The 13,893-nt window shown below is 41.4% G+C and overlaps 1 protein-coding gene across 2 annotated transcripts; it reads right to left on the reverse strand.

Annotated features, from left to right (window-relative positions):
• Positions 1-253: 253 nt before the first annotated feature.
• On the reverse strand, positions 254-9,530 carry LOC117778255 (ETS-related transcription factor Elf-1-like). 2 transcript variants are annotated; one of them, XM_034613706.1, is made up of 7 exons: positions 9,354-9,530; positions 9,051-9,177; positions 4,661-4,765; positions 4,266-4,421; positions 4,078-4,152; positions 2,526-2,721; positions 254-1,950 (listed from the first exon to the last, which is right to left on the reverse strand). In XM_034613706.1, the coding sequence occupies exons 1-7, from the start codon at positions 9,411-9,413 to the stop codon at positions 1,377-1,379; spliced, it is 1,293 nt and encodes a 430-aa protein (XP_034469597.1). In that variant the 5' UTR covers positions 9,414-9,530; the 3' UTR covers positions 254-1,376. The 2 variants fall into 2 exon arrangements, with proteins under 2 accessions (XP_034469597.1, XP_034469598.1); XM_034613707.1 differs by lacking the exons at positions 9,051-9,177; positions 9,354-9,530 and adding an exon at positions 7,711-7,866.
• Positions 9,531-13,893: the final 4,363 nt, after the last annotated feature.

Consider the following 13,893-nt stretch of genomic DNA (forward strand, 5'->3'; position numbering starts at 1 on the left):
AAATAAAAAATGTTCTGTCATTAAGTGAAAAGCACTTTTGCATAGGGGGTTCCAGGGAGGGGCAAAGGCACAGTTTGAAACATCTCCTAACCAAGTTTAGCCTCACAGACGCCAGCATAAAAGTCTTACCCGGCAGTTTGCATTTGGAGTGAAGAGAACTTTGTAGTCTGGGTTTCTGAGGCTAAAGCAAGATCAAGTGAAGAGAAAATGCTGAACTCAGCATTACTTCTTTATAAAGGGCCGGTTGTTTTACTTACTTACTAACTTGCATAGAGTGCATAGAGTCTTTGCAGCAAAACAAATTTTTACAAACCTGAGGGAGAAAATGGAAACAAGGCACAAAGTCAAGCATGTTCACAAACATACAGTATATAACACACAATACAAAGATATGCTTTAGAAGTCCATGTAAGCACTCATATGCTGTACTTTATGCAATGTGTGGTAACTAAAGGGAATATGTGCGTGGCATAGACGCTACACTACAGGAGGCGCTGTAGCTAAGTAAGGCTATGACATAATTTCATTGGTGATTGTCAACAAAAGGCGAGGTCCACTGAACATACATCAGCTATAAACAGCAGCAGTGCTAAATTCCTATTCTAGAAATAACAGTGATCCCTTGTTTTTCAACATTTCACAATACAAACATAATTCAGTAATCTTAAAAAATAATATACAATAATATGGAATGTTTTCCCTCAACAACCTCACGATTTTCCAGGAACAGCGGAAGCGGGGGAGAGGGTGGTCTGAGATCTTCAGGCACTTAAGAGAAGAAACATACAGCAGCGGTAAACTTTAGTGCATCAAGGCAGAGAAATGATTCAGCATGTGACGGTAAAAAGAAAAAAGAGAAGAGCGAGAGAAAAGGCAGAGACGGAGGGCACAGTGTGCACAGATCAGGTAATTAGCTCCATGACAGTGGAGCCCACGTGCAAGCAGCGCGTGTTTCTGCAGAGAGACTGTAGATTCCAGTGCATGTCTGTCTTTGGTGTCTTGTACAGAGAATAACAAAAGGCTGAGATTAAGGACTTTTATAGTCTGCCTGTCTTCTGAGAAGTCAAACTACTGATCGCTGCCAATTTCCTCTAAACTCAAACGCCAGTAAGGAAGGACTGAGCTAGAATTATCTTTGTTACCTTTGAATAAAAAAATCTGAAATACAAAATTAATCCTAGATCAATAACTCTGCTCTTACACACGTATGATATAAAGGCCCTGGTGTGAACTCGATGCCGCAGCAAAGAGCAGCTCTGTAACTGGACCTGAGACAGTGGAGTGTATGTGCATGTTTTTGGTTGTGGGCTGCTCTGTTCTATTGGTCAGAGCTAGTGAAAGGCACCAGCTGTGAAGTCTCTACTTGTGAACTTTTTCTACCCTTGGTGGGACTTTTCATCGTGCATGTCGGGTGCACCCACGATGTCGACCGCCACCACAGCGGCGGCCTGACGTTCGTACAGGCTCCCCAGCAGCTGAGCCGTTTTAAAGACTGAGGCGTGACCGGCGGGCTGCAGGGACTGGACCTTCTCCAGGTTCTGGAGGGTCCGCAGCATCTCAGCAGACACTATGGGTAAGTGCTGCTCCTGGATCAGGCTGTTGCTGGTGGGCCGCAGGACAGTTTCACGCTGGCCTGGAGGCCTGGGCGCCGGCCTGGTCCGCGGAGCGGCTGGGGCTCTCACGGAGCTACTAGATGACATCTTCTTTTGTGGTGGTGGAAAATCTTCCTCCTCCACCGATTGGTCACTGGAGGATATCGCGCAGTCATCAGTGTCATCACTCACACCTTCATCGTTGCCACTATTGTCGTAGTGATCATCATCATCTTCTTCTCCTTCTTTGGTGCTGTCTACATCTGTGATATAAATCATGTCTTTTGGCAGAGAGGTGAACTGATACACAAGACGCTGGCCTTCCACCTTATTGAGTATCCCCCTCTGGTAGTAGTACCTACATGAATACAAAGAGTCAACATTAACAAACTTAAACCAAGCATCACATTTAGTCAGAACTGTTTTTAAGCCCCTGTTCCTCATAGAGTAAAATCCATGTTGTTTTTGTCCATTTAGTCTTTTACCATGATCACTGACACTGATTCCTCAATAATATGAATGCAGCTGTTTCTATAGTTTTGTTTACAACATCTACTCTTTGTGATTTATGTACTTTTAATATATAGCATTGAGTCACAGTTACAGTTTTTGCATTGTAAAATAAAATTATGTATTTAATAATAATTTCTTAATAAATATTTGTATTTATATTGTATACTTTACTTAAAATAATCTTAAAATACTATGTTACTTAAAAGTGGTGTTCAACACTCCTTAAGAGGCGACCACCAGCATGGACGTGCTCTCATTCTTAACTACTGCTTTGAGAAACACATGAAAGACTGAGTGTTTAAAGCAATGCTCTTGATCAATCATTATTGGGAAACTGGTCTGGTTAAATCATCATTTTTGAAATAAGGATAACAGCATGTGACTTATAAACATGTGATGTTATGTTTGTGTGTTGCACACCTGAGAGCTCTGCCCATTGTCTCATAATTCATATCTGGCTTGTTCTTGTGTTTGCCCCAGAGTCGAGCCACGGCCTTCGAGTTAACCAGCTTGAAGATGCCTGCATGGGGATTAGTCCATTTGATGTAGCGGGGACAGACCTGTCGATCCTGTAGCAACTCCATGAGGAACTGCCACAGGTACAGCGTGTTTCCTCCTGAAGCACAAACACAGGAAACGTGGTGAAGGAAAGACAAGGACACAACATGGAAAATTACTTTTGTAAAGGCTGTGTTACAAAAGTGACTCATCCCCTGTGAGCCATCTAAATCCCTTTTTGGACCCAGAATTTTTTGTCCTCATCTTTCTGTTAATGTGTTGACTTTTAACACTCAGGCATCTGTAGCGTTTACATAAAACTTCCCTCTGACTTTATTTAGACATGACATGACATTTACAGAAAGAGCAACATGTCAATGTGATACTTGTCACCTGGTGCACAAGCTAAAAAGCTTTGAAAGCTGAATTTTCTGTTTTTTCACTGAGGAGTTTAATGACTTTCATGAGTTCAAAGGATGTTTACCCACGCTTCTTACAGTGATAACCCAAATAACATTTCATTATTCGGTATAAACATTTAGATCATTACAATAGCTAATTTAAACTACTTCGACATTAGATACAGTATATCTTGCATTTTATTTATTTATTCATTATCCAAGCAGTTCACAGTGAATGCTAGTTTTTTTTGCCCTAACTGGCATTGATTTGGTTTGGGGTTCTAGTGACCCCCATAGGGGGAACATATAGACTGCAATAAACTCATTCAGATCCAAAAATCGCAGTTTCAGTCTCTTCTTTATGTCACTCATTTGGGACATGATTGGAGGGATGTTTTACATTTTCCTTTCACAGATATCATGAAGGAAAAATAAAAATGTTAGGCTCTTTTTTTCACAATAACTGAATGTCTATATAAAAATAAAGAATAATGAAAAATGGCTGATAAAGTTTCCCACAGTCCAATCAGCCTTGTTTAGATTGTTTGCTTTATTTGTCCAAAACCCAAAAGATATTCAGTTTACTAATATATATGAAATAAAAACTGAACATTTGAATCTTTGCTATTTTTGTTTGATAAATGATCGATCAATGATCACATTTTCTGTCACTTGCCACTAAATTCACATTAACATAAACGTTTGATTCAAGGTGTTGTGTGGTTTACACACACTGTAAAGTATAATTTACCTTACACCTTGTTTTTTTTTATATGCATGAGATTATAATAAATTGCAGCTTCCCTTCAGACAGTGCATTTAATTTGCACTGTATAGATTGTATCTCTGCAGCCTTGTGGTATTTATGGCACCATGGCAGTATTCAAAGTGTTATGTAAATGTTATAGTACACGTTAAAGTCTGCCCTTCAGTACTGAGACTGCTGTTGTGACATTTTTACGTAAACATAACTCTGACGCTTATTTATACATGTGACCAACACGTAAGTCCCATAAAACTTAAGTAATGAGATTAATGTCTGACAGTGTCTTTACAATTTTTTGTCACAGTACCTTTGTTGTATTTGTCCTTTTTCACTGTGATGTCTGGTGTGGGAGACTCTGCCCTGCGATGTCGACGTTTTTTACCTGAGTTGATGAAGAATAAAAATACATAATTAACCTGAGATATTTAATATCGTCATACAAGCTATAATCATAGAAGACTTTCTAATAAGAAAATAAATAAATAAGTGGCTGACCTCTCTTTCTGGTCTGCAGCTGTGCCGCAGGCTTCTTTGTGTGCAACGAGTGCCATTGTGAGTGGTCAACAGGTCCCACTATCCCCTCTGCTGACACAGTCACCTGGGTAACAGGAGCTGTGATGACATCACCCAGTGATGGTAGGAAGGTCTGGGCTGCAGGGGGCATAAACAGATGTAATGAAAGAGAACAGCACTGTGACCACTGTGTCTATAAATAACATCCCACAGTCAAACATGTCCTACATCAAAAAGAAGAGGGGGTGAGGTTTTACTGGGACATCGTCTCTCTGTTGGTGTGCATTCTACTAACGTTAACTCAGGTGTGTGTGTGTGTGTGTGTGTGTGTGTGTGTGTGTGTGTGTGTGTGTGTGTGTGTGTGTGTGTGTACTTACAATAGTGTTCCAGGGAGAGGGTGTCAGAACAGTCCATGTTGAGAAGCGAGTCAGCAGCAACAAGCGTCTCCATGGTCTCTTCTTCTCCACTTTCACATGGCTCCACTTTAGACAAAGAACAACAACATGTTCAGTGGGTGGAGGAGGGTGGACTTCAGGGAGAAGAAAGTTTGTTAAAATGTTTAACCAAGTTATTAAACACATTCTTGTCTTTCATTGGTATCTAGAAATGTAACTATTTCTCATTTCAGTTATGTGTGTTTTCTGCTTCCATTAAATACAATGAGGCCAAAAGGAATTTCACTTGTGGTGCTAAAGGTAAGGTAAAAATAATTCAACACCAATACATCTTTCCATAATGTCTCACTACTCTGGATAAACTAAACTATTATTAAAATAGACTCTTCCTACTGCAGAAAGTAGTTCACCTGAGAGTAGGCCTTTTTCACACCAGACATGTTGATGTGTCACAATAGCAAAAGACCGGTATCATTCAGCTGCTTCAGTTTTCCGCCTTTTTAATGTTATAAGTAACACTTTTGCTTTTCCTGACATACAATACCTGTCAAAATACCTTCTTGCAAAAGGCCTGTTACTGATGCTACTGAATATAACTTGTTGGATTGATGAAAAATAGACATTATAATGATACATTTTATTAACTTGCTATAACTCTATATTTTTCAATATAGATGACTTTATCTATATCACCTATACCTGGTTATAAGCATCAGAAATTAAAATTCTATTCACCTACTTTCTACTGGGGTGACGCAAAATATTTCAGTGACAGAAATCGGAAATCCCCCAGTATATAAACCTTTACTATCTACATGTGCAGTGGTTACAACATTGTTATGTGATGTTAACCTTGCACACCAAACCGAAGGGTTCAAGCAACCCTTCAATGTGCCCCCCCTCTGAAGATGGGATGGGCTTTTCCTGTAATTGTTCAGTAGTAATTCAATGTAGAGACAGTGGCTAAGATCAATCAGTGGCTGCAGTGATCCAGTAATTGTCAATGTAGGCTTCTTTATTAAAGTAGTAGGCATTTGCCGCCTGGAGAGACAGCGGTTGAGCATTTATTTTATCCTCTCCTTTTTCTAATTTTCCTGTCTCATGAGTGAATTGGTTGGGAGCTGAAGTGTGTGTCCTGTACAGTCGCTCTAACTTAGCTGGAATATGATCAGATTGTTAGAGAAATTAATACACTAGATAAAAAAGCTAGGAAATAAAACAATATCAATTATTATTGTAATATAGTTTTCGTCAATAGCAATATCACAAAGGTTCAATATATATCAACATAATGCTGATGCTTTGTGGAAACACAGTGAGGACACATTATTGATCTACCTCAGATTGTAAGATGTTCTGTGTCATTCTCTCCTCATAAAGGAGAGTTAAAAAACACAACCTTCTCTCAGGAGCAAAAATCTGTCCAAAAATAAATGTGAAGTGAGATATTTATCGTTGTATGACATAAGTACGTCCTGTCGTCATCACCTACGTGGGCTCCTAAGTTTTTTTAATAAAGTGCATTTAAAAAAAAAAGTAGACTTGCCATTTGAATAAGGAAAATGAATGAACTGGTTAATTTTGTTACTTTCATTGACACTGTAATATCTCTATAATTTCACTCCCAGCATCACCTACTTCAAGGCACAAAATGAACGTCCATGTCGCTAAAATGAAGACTACAAGCAATCCTGCTAACCACGATACAAAAAAAAGTTTTCACACAAAAAATGAACTAAAGCATGGTTCAGTTTGATCAGGACCGAGACTACCTCTTTTCATGGGACAAAATTTATGTCTGTTTGTCCGGACTGTGGTCTGAGGCCCCTTTCACACCTGTTAATTGCGATTCAGAATAAACTTAAAAGTCAGAGGGTCTATGGGTTTTTTCCTATCTCTCTTCAAGAGTGTGGTCTTTGAGTTAGAAAGCAAGAATTATTGATTTTACGTTCAGATTTTGCAATGCTGTCACATGGGAAGTTGCATTTTGCAGCTGAATACCCCTCACCTCACCCTCCCCTTTCATATTTTTCCATATTTTTTTCATCTCCATACACTTAAGTATCATTATCCGTACACTTAAGTATTGCATGATAATTATTATTACTTTTTTTATTACTTTTTGACTCTTGCTGCTGTAATATTGCACATTGCCCCATTGTGGGACAAATAAAGGATTATTTTATCTTATCAAACATGAAAGAGAACCTCCTTCAGTTGTAATAAAAACTCAAAAGTTTTTAGTTTGTCCAGTTTGGACTACTGTAAAAAAACATGGCGGCCTCCATAGAGAGGACCGGCTCCTGATGTAAATATAAAGTAATTAAATATAAAGGGCTCATTCAAGGGTAAAGAAAACAATATAGATGATTACACACTCCTGAAAACATCACTAGGATTAATTTATATTTAATTTCTCCCAATAGATCCCTTTCAGCTAAATCTTACACTCTGGACCTTTAATGACACAACTCGCTATATGATCTATCAACAATCTTAGTTATGGCTCCAAACAGCCAATAAACCTCACTCAATACACATGAGCACACAGTTAGACAGACAATACTTATATCTTTTCTACTCCACAATAAACAATACAATCAGATGTGAACTTCTTCCACTGATCAATCAGCATACATCTCACCACATGTATGTGCTCGAGTCCACACATGATCAGAGGGGGAGGGGGGGGTCTACAGTTTTGTGCGCATCGGTACATGTGACGTGCGGCGGCTCTGAAGCGTCAGAAAACATCTGCTAGCTAACAGCTGTGAGCTCGGACACCTTGAGCCGCAGAGCAAACCCCAGCAGCGAGCTGTCACACCGACCGGACCTGTCCACAGACACGCGACAGGTGGACCGCTGCCTTTCAACGGCAGTGAACGTCCTGCACATGCTCCACGTATGTGCGAGCTGCTCTGCTGCTGTTACTGTGCTAAGTGAGCCTCGCCTCGCCATGTCCCAACACCCAGCTGCTGCTCCCTCCAACCACCACAATGTACAAAACCGGTCGGCACAGCGGGGAAACTTACTTTGAACTGGCAGCAGCGGCGAGGCACAGGTTAAAGCATGTGTCCCTTAGCCAGACGTCACCTCGTCTACATCCTAATATGATTCATTAACTCTCTCCCACACACACAAGCTCGGGATGTTTTGTTTCACTTCCGGGATTTCTGCGGAGGTGGTCCATGTGCGAGAGGGCCGACTGCGCATGCGCGGTCCCGGGCTATTTCTTCCCGTACCTGGTGACACCTTTTTATGTACAGTCCATGGGTGAGACATCATGAGAGTTCTCAGAGCAAAGGTCACAATGATGAAAAGATATGAGCACGAGGCAGCAGGTTAGGTGACTACGGTTAAGGTTAGAGTAAGTGTCACCTGTGATTGTGTTCTGTACTGATATTGTACAGTAGTATTATTGTGATGTCCCTCCTTCTATAGTAGTCGTTACAGAGTTATGGCTTATTTGCAGCACATCCGTGTGTGTGTGTGTGTGTGTGTGTGTGTGTGTGTGTGTGTGTGTGTGGTCCAGGTATTAGCCTACATGTTTTCCTTATGGAGACTAAAAGCAGGATCCCATGATATGTTTTATAGTTAAGGTAAAGTATAGGTTAAGAGTTAAGTTAAGATTGATGTTTAGGTTGGGGTTACAGATAGTCAAGTTCAGTAGTAACTAGGGTTAAGGTCTCCAGGAAATCAATGTAATGTTCTCTGAAGTCATGGAGACACAACTGTGTGTGTGATCACAATTTTACAGCCTCTTTTTAACCTTTTCCAACACAAACACTAACCTTGTCAGGCCCAGAGCCTGATAATCATGAGAAAAAAACCTCATTTCTGAGCTCCTGGTTAAGGTTAGAGGTCAGATGTGAATTCTAGTCAGGTTAAGGTTAGTGTTGTTATGAATTGGGGACTTAAATCTGTTTACACAGCCACATTAGGGGGACTTCTCTTCCTAATGGGGACAAAAAGCCCTAATAACATAAATCATTAAAGTTTAGGACATGCTTTAAGGTTAGGGTTATGGTTATAGTATTTTAAGGGGGGTTAGGGTTAATTAATAATTTAATTTAATTTGTATTACTTGCATTATGATGTATTACGTTTTACTGTCCTTTTGTTGTACCATTACACCTGTAAAGTACTTTTGTCAACCAAGTAATTTTAAATGTGCTATATAAATAAATTTGACATTGACATTGACATTGATAGTAAGTTCCCAGGAAATCAATGTAATGTTACCTGAAGCCATGGAGACACCCCTGTGTGTGTGTGTGTGTGTGTGTGTGTGTGTGTGTGTGTGTGTGTGTGTGTGTGTGTGTGTGTGTGTGTGTGTGTGTGTGTGTGTGTGTGTGCGTGTGCACTCACTGACCTTTGAGCATCTTCTGGTAATCCTCTTCTGTGTGTGGCTGTTCATACGCTAGTCCTGTATATGAGAGCAGGTGTGGATGAGGAACCTGCTCCACGATCACCGCAGGGTAATCTGAGTGACTGACCAACTGCAACACGCACAGAAAATGCATTGAGATTACACCAGATTATAATTAATGAACAACTGATTCCTCAGAAATGTGTGTTCCAGCACACACAAATTTAAAATCAGATTAAATTAGATCAGATTACAGTGTGATTGTGATTTGTTTCGCATCGAGACACATAAAGACACAACACTCACCTGTGACATGTTAATGTGGTCACTGGCGAAGTCAAAGATGAGCTCTGACTGCTGCAGCATGGTTGTACTGTATATCCCAAACACACACTTGCAACTCTAACTGGGTGAAAACAGCATCGCAGCTCTTCTCTGAAGAAGTTAATAACGGAACAGGTCTGATGTTTTTTTGTGTCCAGACAGGTCCAGTGTTTGGAGAGAACCTCCCGTCGGCCGTCAGAGCAGATCTACCAGAGAGCTCCCACCAGGATCCGTCGAGGCTGCTGTGTTTCCATGCAGGGTGAATCAACACTGAAGAGTGATGTGAGTAAACTAATTGACCAGAGACTCAGAGACGTTACAGGAAACTCATTCTTGCTCGCTCGCTCTGCTTCGACTCTCGATGAGGAAGCGGGGACTGCTAAACCGTCGTGTGGTCTGACAGAACCTGAAGAGAAACGAGAGCAAATGTGCGAGGCCCAGCACGCAGTGAGAACAACACACCTGCAGCAAGCGAAAGTCAGATTAAAAAAAACTAAAACAAATATGCTAACATCCAAATAAAGAAATGTGGTCAGGCCGATCTGAGGCGCAGAGAAAACAGTCCAGTTTGCTTCCCTCTTTCATATATCTCATTCTTTTGCTCTTATCTTGCCTCTAAAAGAGGCTAAACCAGCAACAGGAAGGAAGCGTTTGCACTGCAATGTGTGACGGGGCTGTGTGTGTGCCTGGGCTGTGTGTGTGTGTGCATGAGTGTGTGTGTGTTGTACGAGTACGGGGGAGGCAACTGGTGTGCAGCTTGAAACATAACGTTCAAGGTTTTTAAGGCCGTTATGAGCACATTCCTGACGACATGACTGTGAAGTGGTCATTTAGTACAGAACTACGAAACAAACTCCCCTCCATTAGTCTCTCCCCCTCGCTTGTTTTTCTTCCCCTCCTCTCTCGCTGTCTGGCCATCACCTCACTGTTAATTCCTTTAAATCATTTTCAGTCCTTTCTTTTAATTTCCTGCCTGAGTCTGCGGCCCTGCCCTGCTCCTCTGGACTCCACGTTAAAGTTATTCTGATAAAGTGAAGTAGTGTAGCCTTGAAGTGAAACTGCAATTAACCTCAGCTTCTTTCTGTCGAAGATCACATGAACATTTAGGTTTTGCTCTGTGAACCAGCTGTTTCCAAGATGCTAAGTTTAACCACTGAGTTTCTTGTTTTTTGATCCCATTTGTCCTCAATTTAAAAAAGAATATTTTTATACCCCAGCTGTTACACATGAGGCAGAGTGCGAGTGTCTTTTTCTTTGTCTTCGTGTGTGTGTCATGGAGCCACAACATGTTTGGGTCAGTTATCACACAGGAAGCACAGCTCAGTTAGAGGCACCGCTTCCTGAGTTCCTGTGCCAAACCACTGCCAGCATCTCTGCCTGCAGTGACCCCCTTGCTCTCGACTTCCTACCGCGTGAGCAGTCGTTTGGCAAATTAACGTCAACGTGGGATCCAAGGGAAATGGAGACTAGTTCAATATTGGCAGTAGCCAATAATAGTCTGTGTGCACTATGCAATGCTTCATGTACGGAGAAATTAAAGCTGAAACATTAGATTATTGATTAGACCAATTTAAACTAATTTATGATAATATATCTATAATCTATATCCATTTAGAATTTCTAATATTTTTCCTTCAACTAATCTAATTATATTTTCAAATCAATCTACATGGGTGGGAAACATAGGAACACTTCACTTCACACCAAAACCATTTGTATTAATGTTATTTTTTCAATCACATTTGCAATATGGTTATTACCTCCGTTACTACCTCCTTGTTTGTTTGATTGTTTGCAAGCAAGATTACGCAAAAACTACTGAACATATTATCATGAAACTTGGTGGAAGGATGTAGAAGGAGTCAGGGAAAAACCCAAACATCTTTTGTATGGCTCTGGATCAGGGGGCGGGATTTAAAACAAATAATTTCCCCCAGGAAATAATTCTTGGATCTTGATGAAAAAACACAAATATTTGGTACATTTAAGGATCTGATAGCTATCAGTGTGTGAAATTTGGTGCAGCTTTATTGAACTTAAGTGGACTTTTGGGCCTTGGTGCAAGTATGCGCTCTAACAAGTGGCATTCTAGTTTTCCCCTTTTTAAGTTATTGCCTGGTTTAAATCCAGGGTCTTACTGTGTGTAGTTTGCTTGTCCTCCCACAGTCCAAACAAATGTAGTTTAATTGAGACTAATTCAATGTAAGTGTGAATGGTTGTTTGTCACTGTATGTTGGGCCCGTGATACGCGATCGCCCAATGTCTGCTGGGATTTGATCCAGCTACCTGCGTGACCCTCTATAAAAGGACAATGTTTATAGATAATGGATGAATGGATACATTACAGGTCGTTTCTCGTCTACAGCAAATCACAGATATGTTTAAATGAACTAACATGAACTGATTTGTTTTTCTCTACACACCTACTCTGACTTTCTTTTCAAGTTGTTTGCTCAACATAATTAACTGATTGCTGCATTCCACTACCTAACCTGTCGATCAGGCTCTGGGTGTAAAGTATGTCAGGCTGTCATGCTAATGCTAGTGGCAGTGAATAAATGTAGCACAAAACATGCAGAGAGCAGCTGGCATTTTTGATGCCACAGCTCCAACAGAACATCAGCGTGTCTGAAACTTTCTTCGACTTGTAGCCACTGCTGGCTGCCATTGTGTCACGTGCATATGCTCATTGTTAGTGTGCCCCGCAGCCAGCTGCTTCTATTGAAGAGTCTTTAACAGTATAGAGGCTTTGTTCATCAGCACTCTGGTCACATAGGTTTGTCTCTGTGGCCTTGGCACTGGGATCTGAGTCTGTGAAGTGGCTGCCAGGCCCCTAAGGACACTGATAAGCCCCCATAACATTCATTCCCCGGTTTGCGTGTGCGAGAGAGAGGGAGAGAGGGAGAGAGAGCGACTCAACGAGTGAGATAGAACGAGCGCGGGTGTGTTTGACAGAAAAGGCCACAGAGTGTGTATGTGTCTGTGTGTGAACTAGGCCAGGCTGATAACAGTATGGAAAGTGAGGGAGGCACTGATAAGCCCCTCCTGTTGCTTGGGGTAACTGGGCCTCGTTAAATGAACACAGTGAAATATGCCGCGCGTGTGTGTGCGTGTGTGTGCGTGTGTGTGCGTGTGTGTGCGTGTGCGTGTGCGTATGTGTGTGCGTATGTGTGTGTGTCATAGGCTACCTTTGGGGAAAGAGAGGGAAGGAGGAGATTGAGGGAATTAAGGTGGTCACAACACACCCGTGTATGGGTGGCTGTCATTTAAAGAAAATCATATAGCTGTATGTTGTAGTAGTTATTTTCTGGCAGAGTGATTTAAAAAGTCTCACACTTCCTCAGAAACTCACACACTTCGAAAATGCTTTCACTTTCCCTTCAGCACATGTCACACAAAATAAAGTCTAATTTTCTTCAGTTGTTATTATGTTTTTCCACTATAAAGAGTAGATGTGTTCAATGGAATACAAAGCTTGAGGCTTACCTTTTGTTTATAGCATGTGTCTGTATGTGGCAAAGCAGCAGTTGCCTGGAGGATCCAAGTGAGGAACGGAAATTGCTCTCATCCCTTCTTGGCAAAACATAAACCTTCATGTGCTCACAGACCTGACCTGGGATCAGTTACTGTTCCAGTCTCCAGAAAGTGCCACACATACTTCAGATCTGTGGAGATCGTGTTGATTTTTTTTCCCCTGCTCCCTTCAGTCCTTGTCAGGATATTGCTTCCTCTTCTTTCTTTTTTTTGTCAGAGAACTGCCCCCTCCATGAGATCTGATTGGTTACCTGTGTTGTGAGTCAAGGTAACCCATAGTGATCATTGTCAGTGTGGAGCAAATGTAAACATGGGCGTATTTGCAATGTAAAGCAGCAGAGAGCCATGCAGCTGATCTGCAAACAACCATTTGTTTTTTATGAGGGTGGACAGCCAGTGTGTGATGTGTGTGATGAGCTCACTAAATGGCATATTAAATCATTAGAGCTGCTTCCACTAAACTCAATAAGATTTGCAGTATGATGAAGCTCTGTTTGGCACCATTGACAGTGAGTGTTATGAATATAGGCTGAGAAATGGAGACAAGAAAATGGGCAAACCTACAAAAAAGGCTTGCAGCCAGGCGGATAGACACTTTCTCCAGTCCCTGATGCTCCCTAGTGGCAAAATCTTGCACCGACACCCTTAACAACAAGTCTGATCCAAACCCTCATTGACCTCCTTTGGTTTCTCTAACAACAAATGGAACAGAAGCCTATGTGACCATCCACCCTGAGGGTTCCACTAACACTCAGGGGTCTTTTACATTCTATGCGATCACTGTCACCACTGTTTCATGGAAGTCATTAGCTCTCTCATGAGAAGTGGGGCCTCCGCAGCCAGACCTGCTGTCCCTGTACACCCGCTGTTGCGTAACTATCCCCTTTGTGAACTTCGTCGCACATCCTGCATCGTGCTCGGCCATCACATGTACACAAATACATGATAAGAATGGAATATGCGTGATTGGTTCTTTGACAAAAGTCAC

This window comes from Hippoglossus hippoglossus, chromosome 17 (genome assembly GCF_009819705.1).
Source record: "Hippoglossus hippoglossus isolate fHipHip1 chromosome 17, fHipHip1.pri, whole genome shotgun sequence".
NCBI classification, from domain to species: Eukaryota; Metazoa; Chordata; class Actinopteri; order Pleuronectiformes; family Pleuronectidae; genus Hippoglossus; species Hippoglossus hippoglossus.